The 14,748-nt window shown below is 44.8% G+C and overlaps 1 protein-coding gene across 1 annotated transcript in view; it reads right to left on the minus strand.

Annotated features, from left to right (window-relative positions):
- Positions 1-11,800, minus strand: part of Tmtc2 (transmembrane O-mannosyltransferase targeting cadherins 2) — a 356,378-nt gene extending 344,578 nt beyond the window's left edge. Inside the window, exon 1 of the mRNA XM_051206397.1 lies at positions 11,586-11,800. Within this exon, the coding sequence (XP_051062354.1) occupies positions 11,586-11,668 (83 nt within the window). The 5' untranslated portion in view covers positions 11,669-11,800. The remainder of the gene's footprint in view (positions 1-11,585) is intronic.
- Between the last annotated feature and the right edge of the window lie 2,948 nt (positions 11,801-14,748).

Raw genomic sequence — 14,748 nt, forward strand, 5'->3', positions numbered from 1 at the left:
CTGAAGACTGTTCTCTAGTGAAAGTTACCTTTGCCCCCCTTCCCTGTCTAGACAGTATGAGCTCAGTTCTTGACATTTTTTTTTTTTTTTTTGGCATTGAAAACTGACAGCATTTGACGCCTTTCAGACGCAGTTACAGCCTGCGTATCAGAAAACAAACCCACCCAAGAAACCTATGGCCACAGGCACACACATCTGTCCCAAACTGAGAACAGCCCTTTTCAAATCCCTATAAAAGCCTCCTCTATCTACAACACCTAAGAAAGAAATTTTGTTTATAGGAGGAAAATCCCATGACTCTAGCTTGCCGGGTTGTTGCCTCAAAACTTTGCCAGTCTCTGGCCTCACTGAGCACCAACATGGCAGCTCACAATGGTCTGTAACTCCTGTTTCAGGGGATCTGACACCCTCATACAGACATATGTGCAGGCAAAACACCAATGCACATAAAAGAAAAGTAAGTAAATTATTTTAGAAATGATAGTCTAGAAACATATACACATAGATAGGAAAATGCTCAGTAGCTGCCCATCTTGGGTTCTCCATAGGAGAGGCACAGAGATCCATCTAATTGCAACATACTGAAGATTTTTGCTGACCGAAGAGGATTTTTTTCTTGCCTTGCTTGGGATAATGACTCATGTCTGCTATGCCCAGCACTGAGGATTCTGAGACAGGAGGATTTTAAGTTGGATGCCTGATTTGGTTACACAGAAGACTCAATCTCAAAAACAAAAAACAACTCCAATAGAGGCAATTGCCTCAGTAAACCCAGAGAGGCAAGCTGCAAACCTACTTCCCTGCCACAGGCATTTGCAATATCACAACCCAATTGCATTTAAAAGCAGTCACCATAAAAAATTGGTTCACAGAATTGGCATTATTTTGTTGATGACACATAGGACAGTGTAAAACAATGACATTTCAACTTCAACATATAACAAAACCCATAAAGACTATTATTTTTTAAGGAAAAAAGATTCCCAAACATAGGAAAGTAAATTTTAGCACATGTATCAAATCTCAAATTCAGGTGCTTCCATTAAACACACACACACACACACACACACACACACACACACACACACGCGCGCGCGCGCCTTAAAGAATGAATTAAAATATATGTAACACCTTATTTCCTTAAAATAAATTTAGCAACAATTCAGCACCATTGTTCTTCCAACTGAGTAACAAGAACACCTTCCTATTTCGAATGCAGTTTACCAAATAAACTCAGGAACACCAGTTTTTCACATCAGCTATAAATAATCGCTTCCCCCTAAAGGGCCTATTTCAGCAAATAAAAATGTCTTTTTTGCCTGATTAAACTTCTTCCTCATCTGAGAACTTTTCCTCTACAAATCTGTAGTTGCAAAAAAAAATTTTTTTGTTGTTAGAAGCTTGCTTTGTCAGAATGAGCTCTCTTACAAAGCTTTGGGAGAGCAGTCCTATAGGTAATTAGAAGGAGCAACCAGCGCCAAAGGAAACAAATTTAAAAAGATATTTGGAACCAGGTATTTTGCCTTCAGATACCTTTTGCAATCAAAATCGGCAGGTTCAGTACTTATGTGTGGAAGCCTGAAGACAGGAAGACACATGTAACCAAAAAGCAGTTTACAGAACAATGAGAAATGCCCCAAAGGGTCCCATACAGCCTCTTGCAGCACTAGCTGAAGAAGCCCTTCTCCCAGATGGCTCACTAATGACAGTGACCTCCCCACATAGAGAGAAGGGCATTCAGCCAGTGAGAAGCATCTCCATGGCCACCACCTAAGGCACCCCCTGCAGAGGGTACAATTTGCAAGGGCTGTCACTTCAACAAGCAGGGCCATCAGCAAGCCCTTGTTCTTTGGAAGGAGTCTTCCCAAAGCCTCTAACTACTGACTGTGCATTCATCTCAGGAGCTGCCACTGAAGGCAGAGAAAGCCGAGTAGGCATGCTTTCACTGTGGAACAAATTGGAAATTAACAAAAGCAAGATGCTGACTTCACTCAGAGTCTCTGTGTATCCGCCACTTCTCCAACACCACATTAATAACCGTGGCAACAACACGCTCTACAACAGTGTCCTTTACAGAAACATATATCATGATAGAGTAAAAACAAAACCAGGGCTGTGGTTTTTAATCCCTTCAGCTTCTTTGTAAAATACTTGCAAGCAAATGCAAGACAAGAAGAAAACATTGTTGAAGACACAGCTGGAAGGTCTCCTTTGCCTGACCCATCCTTAAAAAAAAAAAAAAAAAAAAAAAAAAAAGTCAGAAATAAACTTGTGAACTGCATTTAAAATTAATACCTAAAGAATTTCAAGTATGTGGGATTCTATGGACTGCCATTTTTCCCGCTGGATTTTCAAACAATGTTGAAACAAGGCTATTTGAAATACTAACGTCCCATCATTTAACACTGTTCAAAATGTCAAGAGCCATATTATGCCCCAGTGGCCACTCTTCAGCAAATAACATCTATCCTTTGAAGTTAAAATACCCATAAATGACACCGAGAGAGAATCCCTACTCCTCCAGAAATCAATCAGAAGTTACCTCTGGAATGACAAGCCGGAGAAATGTACATCACAATTTCTGAATTTTGGAGTTTCAGACCTCCATCGTTTCTTTATCCAAAGACTCGTGTGTGTGTGTGTGTGTGTGTGTGTGTGTGTGTATGTGTGTATGAATGTGAACCTACTAGACCATACCATGCATTTACAAATCACAGGACAAGCTGGCTGGAATGTCAGCCTCGACTTCCTACCTTATTTGAAACAGGTCTCTTTGTTTTCATTGTTGTTGTGTTTTATGTGCTAAGGACTCTGCCATCTCTGCCTCCCATCTCCTCAGAGAAATGGTCCTCTAAAGGACAGCAGACAGCCATGTTATACATCTGATCCTGGAGATTCAAATTTAGGTCCTCAGGCTTCGGTGCCAAGTGCTTTTATGCACTGAACCATTCCCTCATCCACCTGCAAAGAAATGTTCCTAATATTTCCTAACTGCATAAACCAAGATTGAACACGATGCTGATTTTTTTTTCAAGTAACCACAAGCTAGAATTATATGTGAAGAGGGTACTTGATGGGGGATGTCATTCTGTATATGTTTCTCATGCTGGTTAATGAATAAATCACTGTTGGCCAATAGGAAAGGAAGATAGGAGGGGCTAGGAGATAAGGAGGAAATAGGAAGTAGGAAGGAGGGTCAAGATGGAGAGTCTGGAGAGACTAGAACCACCAGCCGCCTCTCGCTGGTAAGACCACGTGGAAATACATAGAAATGGGTTAATAATTAACACAGAGCTAGCGGATAAGAAACTAGTAACTGGCCAACAGAATTATATCATATACAGAGTCTCTGTGTGTTAATTGGGGCTGGTGTGGCGGCGGGACCAGACCAGCGGCGGGAGGAAAAACCATACACCTTACAGGTACTATAGTAGAAAAAAAGAAAAAAGAAAATGTGTCCATCAGATTGTCCTGTACATCTGTGAGGGCATTTTCCTGATTAAAACTTGAAGTGTGAGGGCCCAGCCCACATCTGTAGGCTAGTGGTCCTGGGTGCTATAGGAAAGCAGGTTAAGCAAGCCATCGAGAGCAAGCCAGCAAGCAGCATCCCTCCATTGATTTGCATAAGTTCTTGTCTCCAGGCTCCTGCCTTGAGATGCTGGCCTGACTTCTTCAATATGGACAGTGACATGGAAGTATAAGCCAAATAAGCCCTTTCCTCTCCAAGTTGCTTTGGGGCAGAATGCTTTATTGCAGCAATGGAAATTGACCTAGGACAAGCACCTGTACTGATCCCTTTTTTTTTTTTTTTTTTTTTTTTTTTGAACTTGATGCTTCTAAAGAACAATTGCTAATGTAATAATTTAATAATTTCCACAGAAATGGAGATTAGTCATCAGAAACAGAGATCTGACAAAAATTATTTCACTGGCCACAACACACAGCACACAGCACAGAGGTACCACTAGTCAACAGGTAGGACTAAGTGTTTTGTTTGACAAATTGTGAGTTTAGCCTTGACTGACAACAGTCTACATCATACCTCACATCCTGTCTCACACTGATACCATGAAGTGGCCTTGCAAAGGGATCAAGAAATAAAAGCTGACAGCGAATTATAAGTGAATAGCATTTCCTTTGCCAAGTGCTGAACAGCTCTGTCCTCAAGCCATGTGGCAACTGCGTACGCATCAGAGAAGCACACACACACATATGATCAGATTTAATTACACAATGAAATGGGAGCTAAAGCCCATTAGAAGTGTCAGTCCTTGTCTTGGTCACATACTAAGCTTCTGGACATCTCATCTTCAATGCAATAACTTTTGGCTATGAAACTGAACTACATTTATAAAATATTCCTTCTGTTGTCGGTGGTGATGGCTTTTTGTTTGTTTGTTTTGTTGGTTGGTTGGTTGGGTTTTTGTTTTGTTTTGTTTTGGTACAGTTTGGTTTTTTGAGACAGAGTTTCTCTGTGTAATATTGATTTTCCTAGAATTCACTCTGTAAACTAGGCTGGTCTCGAACTCAGAGCCACCTGCCTCTGCCTCCCAAGTACTGGGATTAAAGGTGTGCCCCACCATCACCAAGCTATAAGCTACTTTTAAATAAAGCAAGGTTCTCTGGAAACTTGACAGCAAGGTGTAACTGTTGAATTTCAAAAATCATCTCAATGTCCCTGTCTATTCACACTACACCTACCAGATCCCTTGTTTCCCATTGCAAATAAGACAAACAAACAATAACAACAACAACACACACACACACAAAAAAAAACATAGTGGTAAAGATTTAAAAAAAAAAAAACCCTAAAATTTCTAAAAGAAGATAAAATAAATGTTTAAGGAGAAAGAGTGATCGATGTGAATATTACAGTAGTCTTTCTTAATGATGTTAATAGCCGAGGAAGGACATCTTAAACTCTCTGAGGCAGAAGTATTTTAGACCAATGACAGGATGACGTGACTCTAGTTAACATGAAAAGTTCCACACAATTCCCCATGTTTCACCACCAATACAGGGACTATTCAAAATTTTTCTGGGCACAGTGGCCTGCACTACCAGCACACAAGACCTGAGATAGAAGGATCACAAGTTTGAGGACATCCTAGGCTACAAAGCAAGACACTGTCTCTACATAAGTAAGTAAGTAAATTAACACTATGACAATGAAAATAAGTATTAATATGGCATTAAGTGTTGAGAAAGAAGTAAATTTGAGTTCAATTATATCTACCAAATGCCAGTCTATCCACACATCCACAGACCTCCCAAATTCAAGTAGGTTTACCTGCGATGGCGTGCTTACCAAGATGAACAGCTGCTGTAGATGCTCTGCAGCATGGAGCTCAAATAAAAGAAGCTGCTGTCTGGACGTATTTGTAACTAGTGACTTAGTGGATGTCACAGACTATGCCTAGAATTGCGACAAAAGCTACAAAGTGGCCCACCAGCACTGAACCTAGCTATTCCTATACTGACCCAAAGTAGTATGCCTTCATCAGGTAGGCAATCTTGATGATGTCATTCCATAGCATTTACTTATTTGTTATGTATTGTTACAGCTGAACTTCTAAACAAGCACAACTGTTCAGACAGGAGAGGTCTTTACACTCAATTACTCATGTGTCCTTTTCTTCAAGGGCTCAACGCTTGTCACACTAGAAAATCCATTAAAGGAAAGACGTAAAGTTACTTATCAAAGGCCCCCAGAAAAGTATTAAACAGAAGTGATAATTACATTCAAAGTAGTTCGTGTAGTGACAATAATAGGGACATAGGCTCTGTCAGCCAGGGAGTTTTGAGACTACAGTAAGGGTAAACTGTGTCCTCTCTAAGTATGAGACGATGGTAATAAAAAGCTGGGTCTTGGACAAGCACTTTGAGTGCACTGAGCAGCAGCAGACATTGGGACAACAAACATGCTCCTAACACATGCTGGAGTCCAAAGGCTGTACACCTTTTAGAAGTGTAGCATAGAACAGAAGATAACTCTGGAAAACAACATGCCCATAAGACAAACAGCTCCCGGACTCGACAACGTAGTTTAATCATCGTGTCTGTGTCAGGATATGTACATGCACTTCTATGCGTGTGTGTGTGTGTGTGTGTGTGTGTGTGTGTGTGTGTGTGTGTGTGTGAAAAAATGAAGAGACAGATGGCTGCCAAGCAATTTCCCCTTTGGCATTTGTGTATGTCCTCTGAGTGCTTGTATCGGGTCATCTGCTATGATAACCACCATGTGACAGGCTCGGAGGCAAAGCGGAGCGATCTAACCCTGGCTGTACCTAGCTGTAATTTTAATTTGCCAAGAACGAATGGACTTGTTCAAAATGAGCCATTTCCAAATAAATTGGATGAAACAACCAAAGCTTATACATAAAACGTTATATAAAATTGTTCATAAACTATAAGTTGTTTCCAAATGCATTTTATCCGTGCTATAATTATACGGGGAAGGGAAATAAGAGGTAAAACAATACTCTTGTGTTTGATTTCTGGTTATAATGACCTGATGAAAAAAAAAATTTGTGATTTATAACACAGCAAAAATTTCCTTTGGTCATTGTTTCTGTCATACGCATGTACTCCTTTATTTTGCTAACAGAAAATAATGGGTTTAACTATGGCATTTTCAACAAATGAACCAGTATGGTCTGTTTTGAGATAGGTTCTCACTATGTAGCCCAGGCTAATCTAGAATTCACGCGTAGACTGGGCTGGCCTGGAACTCCCAGAACCTTCCTGCCTCTGCCCCTTGAGTTCTGGGAAGAAAGGCACACCACCTCATCAGTATCAGCCATAATTTCAGATGTCAAACACACTGGAATCTAAAACCTCATCATTTCATATCCAAAGCAAACCTACTAAAACAATCCTTTAGAAAGAAGCTAATAAAGTGATCAGTCACCTCCCAAAGGGTCCTTGCCATACCATATCAAAGATCACACTAACAATCCTAACAATCAAACAGGAATACCTGAATACTGGCAGATGTAAAGACTAGCTTCTAAAACTGCTTCATCTACTTTCTCTTAACATTACGAAGATTCTGAAAAATAGCTAATCTGCCTTCTCCTAACATTACGAAGATGTCTGTTTGAGAGATAGCACACTCAGCCTATGATAAACAGCTACTCTGCCCTCCTAAATGTCATGAGCAAGAGCTTTTAGGGCACTGAACAGCCATAAACCTTTTCTGTTATTTGAATACTGTCAATCAAAATCATTACAAACAAAATTCTTCACTGTGTTTTCATTTACTTTCGTCTCAAGACAGGGTTTTTCTATGTAACAATCCTAGCTGTCCTGTAACTTGTTCTATTGACCAGGATAGCTTGGAACTCACAGAGATCCACCTGCCTCTGCCTCCTAAGCACTGGGATTAATGGTGAGCGCCACCACCACCACCTGGCTATTCACTGGTGTTTCCCATTTATAGTCATATGAAAAACCAAACAAGCAATGTGTTATTTGAGGTGTGCTTGGATGACGGCCAGATGTAGTGGCACAGGCTTGTGATGCCGGCACTCATGAAGCTGAGACAGGAAGTTCAGGAGTTCAAGGCCAGCTTGAGCTACCACAAAGCAAGACCCTGAGGTCTCATAAGTGGGCAGAAGCAGAAGGAAGAGAAGAAAGGAGATGTTGTTTTCAATAAAATAAGGAGGGGACACATAATTAATGTTAAGGACCATTCTGGGCTTAAGGAAAGCAAATTGTGGAAGCTTCAGCAATGGCTAACTGGATAAAGTACTCATCACATAAGCTCAAAGACCCAAGTTCACATCTCCAGATCACATATTAAAAATGAAACAGGTGTGGCGATGCTTGTAATCCCACTGAAGAAGTGGAAACAAGGGATCCCAAGGGATCAGTTGGCTCGATGGGATTCAGTTATCCTCACATTCAATGAGAGACCCTGCCTCAAAATATAGTGCAGGAACAGGGAAGAGAGCTAACATCAACTTCAATTCTCCACATGTGTGCACATATGCACGCACACACACACACCCCCGACAGAGAGAATGCAATACACTCATCAGTGATAGAAATCTGCAAGTGACACATACATGTTCCAATATCAAATCTCAAGTATTCATGTTTGCTTCCCCTCCCCAAATGTAATGAATTACTTTTCTCAAGTGATAATTGAAAAGCTGCAATGTTCATACTCCCCTGCCCCTGTGTCATAAAAGGGTATGCCACCCACTGCATGATGCAAACACATGCACATCGGCCTCCTTTCCAATGACAGTCTACCTTTGCTTTGAGCTGACTCCTCTCCGTGTGACCTCTGAGAAACCTGTGCTAGTATGTTAACAGGGACGATGTGTAATGACATGCGGTCACCCTCAACAAGTACGTAAGAGAGCAAAGAGTCTGCGGTCACAAAAGGTGCTTGTTTGTATTTTTCCCTCTCTCATAAGTAGCAAGTTTCTCCAGAAAATACTTTAAGAGGATCCTGCAAGGAGTCACAGGCAACTGAAGTGAAAATTTGGCAAGCATACTTGAGATACAATGTACTCATTACACCATGTGAGAGAATATAGCAGAAAGAATGTATGTTTTCTCATCAGGCACTGTGAATCCTGCCCTTGCACTGCTCATTAAAACACATCCTAGACATAATCTTAAGTTTAGCACCGAAACACTTGCAAGACATAAAGTTTTTACCAGAGGGAACGGAATTTTTGCTTTAAGAAAACTTCCTGTTACCACTTAACTTCCAACAAGTTACATAAGACATAAAAAGTACTTATACAGATATGTAAGTTTATAAAATAAATTTGATCATTATACTTAAAGGGTAACTTTGCGAAGTACCACAGCCATAATGCTCGGACTACAGCAATATAAAGAAAGCCCTTCTAAAGGCCAGATTCTTCAGGCTCTACTGCAAGCTTCTAATTTAGTTAAGCAAGCCATGCATAAGAGCCATCTCTCTCCTTGTCTATGGCTTTCTCTACTTCCAGAAGCCTGTCTTCCAGAACAGTGTCCCACAGAAGTTCCTGGAGGGCATCGCGATACACAGACCTACGTACATACTGTAAGCAATGTTTTAAATGTGACTCTTTGCCATCAGAAATGGAGCAGTGGAAACAAGCATATCATCATCATCCTGCGGTTCCCACTTGGCTCCCCTCTCCCATCCCCTCTTCACACACCAGTGAGTTGCAGTACTTACATGGAACGTGTATTTGCATAGCCAGGGTTTACAGCACAATTTAGCAGTGGGTCACTCCACATGCTGTGCACAGGACAGGTAAGTTCAGTACTGCATAAATATGCACCTTCCAGTGGGTTTCTATGAAACCCAGGGATGAAGGCTGCTCTGCACACGAAGTTTTATGAGAAGTCAACAGAAAAGACTTCTGAAATGCACAGCAAAGCACGATTCACGCTTAATAATGGCCCTCACCATTCTATAAATGTGTGTCTAAATATCACACAGAATGTGCTATCCATAACACGGGGAGGGGGAGACCAGCACACTAAAATTCACCTATGCAGACAGAAAACAGAAGACAAACCAGTGTAACACTCAATGTGACCCGGAGCAGATGAGGAGCTTAGAACAAATTCCAGCCGTCAAGGACAAATCATTTATCATCACAGACACAACCATCTCCCAGACTCACAAAGTCCAAACACTTCGGTGTGAGCAGTAGGCCTACAGAAAAGGGTACACACACATTTATGTAGATTTTAGCTTCCTTTTTTTTTTTTTTTAAAGAGAGTGGCCTCTTTCTGCACATCTTCCTTTAAGAACTGGACAGCAGTCATGAATAGTGTTCAAGAGGAATGCTTGGTTTATCACAATGTTCTAGAATGTGAGGGTTTTTCCCTGCTCCATCCCTTCATAAGCTTCTTATTTGTGGTTTCAGTTCCTGCTCCCCCCCAGCCCCCCCCCAAAAGCCAGCCAATGCACTGACTCATCCCTACATTTATTTTAGTGAAAACGAATTAATTTGAAAGGAACAAATGCTTTCTCCACCAGTACTCTTAAAATAGCAGGTGCATCATGGCAGAGACCTGGAGGAGGAGGACGGATGAGCAGGGCAGCCTCCCTTGCTCTTAGCCTGTTCCTTAGAGCAACAGAGGTCACTGCAGAAGTCAGTACACTGTTCTCAAAGTGCAGTAAAAGTTTGCCAGAGACTCTATCAGCTAGCCTCTGCTAGGCACAACCTAAAACATGCCAGGGGTGTGGGGGATATTTTCGAAGGTATTATCAGAGAATTCCACAGTGGACCCAAGGGTGTGGGCCAAGATTACCTGATTAAAGACATACATCCACGAACACTCTCAGCAGGAGAGTGGACACAGCAGAAGACACATTGTGGCTGATTAGCAGAAGGGTGCAGCCTAGCTTCCCTCACTGCTAGCAACCACTTTGCTCAAGTTCACTCACTTCCTCGCCCTAGCCCTGGGGATCCATTCACTCCCCTAAACCCAGAGAGGCTGCTGAAAAGTTGTCAAAGTAAATCTGTGTTCACTTTTTGGATGGTTTAATGTCAATGGAGCATGAAACACCCCAGGACGGTTAATAAGTTCAGCCAGGCACGCTGCTCTGACATATTTTAATTATGCATCTGTTTTAATTGTAATCAGATTAAGTCACCGGAAGAAGCACAAATTGGAATTTTCCCAAATGGCTATTGGAGCTTTTCATCGGTTTCTAAACACTAACAACATTAAAAAAAAAAAAAAAAAAAAAATGGTAAAGACACCACCACAAGGGTGATGTTTTCCAGGAATCAATGCAGTTTCTTTGACAACAGACCGCGTCTCATTAGCCACCCAAACTAATCCAAATACAGAAGACAACTTCAGTGTCTAGGGGCGTCTTCTTCCCCAATTAGCGTCAGAAAAAAAAAAAAAAAAAAAACCACTAATGTCTAATACAAGCCTTCCCAACAGAACTGAACTGAAAGTCCGTGTTTCTGTAAAAGAGTGCCTCGTGATGGGTGAGCGATGATGTCAGCTAGCTCCAAGTTTACTACCATACACCTCAAACAGAAAGTTGACGCACAGTATGCGCGCTCTTTCTACTATTTTGGCAACTATCAAACGTGCATTTAACTTCAGGAAATAAGTGTCCTATCAATAAAAGGAAACTACACAGAGAAGATCTACTAAGGGGTGAGGAGCGACTTCCTTCCAGTCCTCAAGTAAAATCGCTTAATATGCATTTTTTTTTTTTTTGCACCAAGGTATACCTTGGACTGGTTTTTTTTTTTTTGGGGGGGGGTTAATGTAGGTTCATTAATCAGTTTTCCAAAATGCAGGGATTTCCGGGAGGAAAAAAAAAAATCTTAAGCGTCTGCCAACCGGCAAGAAGCAAGCAAGAACCTGCAAAGTAGGAGCGGAAACTCGCTTGGCCCGCCCAGCGCGCCGGCGTCCCGGCTGTTTGCTTTGGGAGTTACGGTTTCCACGTCGCCTAAGCCTTCAGGTGCTGATAATACCTGTGTCCTCGAGACACGCTTCAGCCTGCCAGCAAGCAGTTCCAGAGGCACCGGGGAGCCCCCCCGCCCCACCACCACCCCTGACGGCGTCGCAGCCACGGCCCCTTCCTGCCTCCCACTTACCTGTCATCGTAGCAGAAATCCGCACTCAGGGTGTTGAGATACAAGGCGAGCCCCAGAGCGCTGCTCACCAACTCTGCAATCATCTCTCCACCGCTTTCCCTCGGGCTTGGCTCCCAGCGCGAGCGCAGCAGCGGCAACAGAAACACAGAAGCATCAATCCCCACCTTCCGCCGCCTTCTCCTCCTGGCTGCACTTTTGCCTGGCTTCCCCGCCCGCCCGCCCGCCTCCTCGCCCTTCCGATCCCCGGGTTCCTCTCGGTCGCCGGCTCCTCCTGTCGCCTGGCTCCGCTGCTCCCGAGTGTTCCCGGGGTTAGCGGCTCACACCGCGCTCCCCATGCCCGTGCCCGCGGCGGTCCGGCTTCACGCCCCCCGCCCCCGGCGGAGGATCGGGGCAAGAGTCCTCTTGGCGCGGCTCGCGGTCCCCACCCTAACCCATGGCACTTTGGTGCGCCTTAGGTAGAGGACTGAGGAGGTAGCAGAGCGCCCGGGAAGGGGGATGGAGGGGTGGAGGGGTGGGGGCAAAGGGGCCGGACCGAGCAAGGATCCGGGACCGGCGGTGAGGAAAGCAGAGAGGGAGAGAGACGGAGAGAAAGGGGCGGGTGGGAGGGACCAGGCGAACCGCCTCTCCTCTCTCCGCCGCCGCCCGCCCGGGCGCACGACTCCGGGATCGCCCGCACCCACTCGGCCGCCACCGCGGCTGCAGCACGTTCACTCTTTATTGGTTCCCTCCCGGGCCGCCCTCTCCAGTGAAGTGAGAAGCGGCGGCTGGGGACTGGGAAAGCTCCCGCGTGGGGTTCTCGCCGCCGCCCCACGCGCCTGCGTGGCCAGCCCTCCGGCCCGAGATAGCCCCGCCCCTTTCCCCACCCCGATCAGATCCTTTCCGCCGACTCCTCCCGGTCCTACCCCCCCCCACCCCACCCACCGGCCGGAGGCTCCGCCCTCTCCCCCAGCTGCTCCAGCCCCCTCCTCCTCCAGCCCCCTCCTCCTCCAGCCCCCTCCCTTCTTCCTCTTCTTTCACCTTCCTTTTCACTCTGGAAAGCACCCCACCCCCGTCCCAGACCCCCGCCCTCCGCCCCGGGACAAGGACGACTTTTGGAAGATTGCCCAAAACGATAGCCAGAGTGCGCTCTGGGCGGGGCGATGGAGGAGGAGAAAGGCGACAGGAGGCGCTGATGATGGCTTGCCCAGTGGTGCCTACAGCCGCCTTGCACCCACTAGATTGCTAGCCAAACGTTCGGTGCCGAGAGCTGTCAGGCAAAGGTCTGGTCAGCTGGGGAGGCTTCTGGTGACACTGAGAGAGAGAAAGAGACAGGGCAGGTTCGGCGAGCGCTGGCAGCCTCACTGGCCACTAAGGGTGTATTGCCCGCGTGTACGGTGTGTGAGCTGAATTAGAATGGGAGGACCAGTTGAAGAGCTGGGGTGGATGGGGGGGGGGGGGGAGAGTGTTAAGATGCAGCGAGCTCTACTCTGAGGCCACAAGCCACCTCCGTCGACATCAATGTCAATGGAGAAGACACGTGTCCCGCGGTGAGATTATGGAAAGGGGTCCAGAAAATGAAAGAAGGGAGGCTAGAAGCACACATTGGCTCCTCAGAGATTGAGAGCGTTGGGGGGGGGGTGTCTTTCGTGGATCAGGATCGTCAGGCTGGCTCCGAGAACATAGAAGAGACCCCACGCTAGCGCAACCCTCTGCAGCGCCATCCTTCAACCCAGCGAAAGGGAAAGCTGATGCCCCTTTCCTTTCCGCCCGGATGCAAGACTGGAGGGAAGGCATCCAACATGATGAAATACGATGTAGAAGAATGGTCTGGGCAGGAGGAGCTCTGGGAACTAAAGTTGCGAGACCAAAGAGGTCCGAGGTCTGCCTGCCACACCTCCTTCCTGCCTGGTTCCCTTTCTTACTAGGCTGGTGGGTCACTTGGACCATGAACACGACTGCAGCGCCCCCTGCTGCGAGGAAGCTACAGGGCACGGAAAACAAGTCCTTCGTGCAGGACTGACTTGTCCCCTCTGGAAGAGGGAGAGCACCTAACCTGCAAGCCCCCAGAGGTACTAAAAGAAACGGAGCCCCTGGGTGTGTGGCACCGACCCGAAAAGATGTCTGGTTTTGCAAGGAAATCTTTTAGACAGTGACAAAAAGTGTTCTACCTCCAACAGGCAAATTTGGATTTGACCAAAACATACGCATGTAGGAAATTCTCAAATTATACATTAAAGAGGGTGATTTCTATTTTGCATACTCTCCTGTGTACTTTCCTTCTTTTAAAGTTCTTAATCGTATCAATTGATCCATTTAGATCCTCTCTGTCTCTGCCCTGGCTTATATATTGATAGTGGATCCCGGGGTCCAATTTGGGGTGGGACAAATACATACTGGAGTCTGATACCTGGATTTGAATATCAACTCAGCCATTCATTATTTGGGTAAGCTGGGGCCAATCACCCTCCTCATACCTCATTTTTACAAATATTCTTTGGGTTAGATGAATTACCATAAAAAGCATCTAGAAGGAGACTGGCGTGGCATGAGAAGTTAGCTGTTAGTGTTTCCAACACGTTCTTTTTTCTTGTTAATGGAAAAACAGACGTTCACCTCCAAAATAAATACCACCACACCCAACTGCTCCAATCTTAGTCCAAGCTATTGTTATCTCCCGCGGAAACTAATTTAATGGCCTTGTAAATGGGTCTCCCTTCTAACCTACAGCCCCTACTCCAAGCATTGACTTGAGGCACCAGAGAAGCATTTTGAATTCAATTCCACCCCACCCCCACCCCCACCCCGATTCGGGCTCTTTTTTTTCACTCTTCCTCTTCTGTGTACCATACATGCATCTTCTCTGGAGCCGCCTTTTCCTGGAAATGTTTTCTACCCAGACTTTCTTTGGCTACTTTCCACTGCCAAGTAGTTTGTTTGTTTGTTTTTTCAAATGCTATTACTTGGAATTTGCCTTTTTTGTAATTCATAAAGCAAGCAAGCGCATACGCACGCACGCTCACACACGTGTACGCACACCTACCTCTATCTACTACCCCATATTACTTCCTTCTTAGCATACATTCGTATCTTGAATTACCAGTTGAATGGAAGCTTCATGAAGCTAGGAAACTTACCCAGAGCCTGTGGCATCTAAAAACAAATTCGGATATCAAATGAGCAAGGA

The sequence above is a fragment of the Phodopus roborovskii genome, unplaced genomic scaffold (genome assembly GCF_943737965.1).
Source record: "Phodopus roborovskii unplaced genomic scaffold, PHOROB, whole genome shotgun sequence".
Taxonomy (NCBI): Eukaryota; Metazoa; Chordata; class Mammalia; order Rodentia; family Cricetidae; genus Phodopus; species Phodopus roborovskii.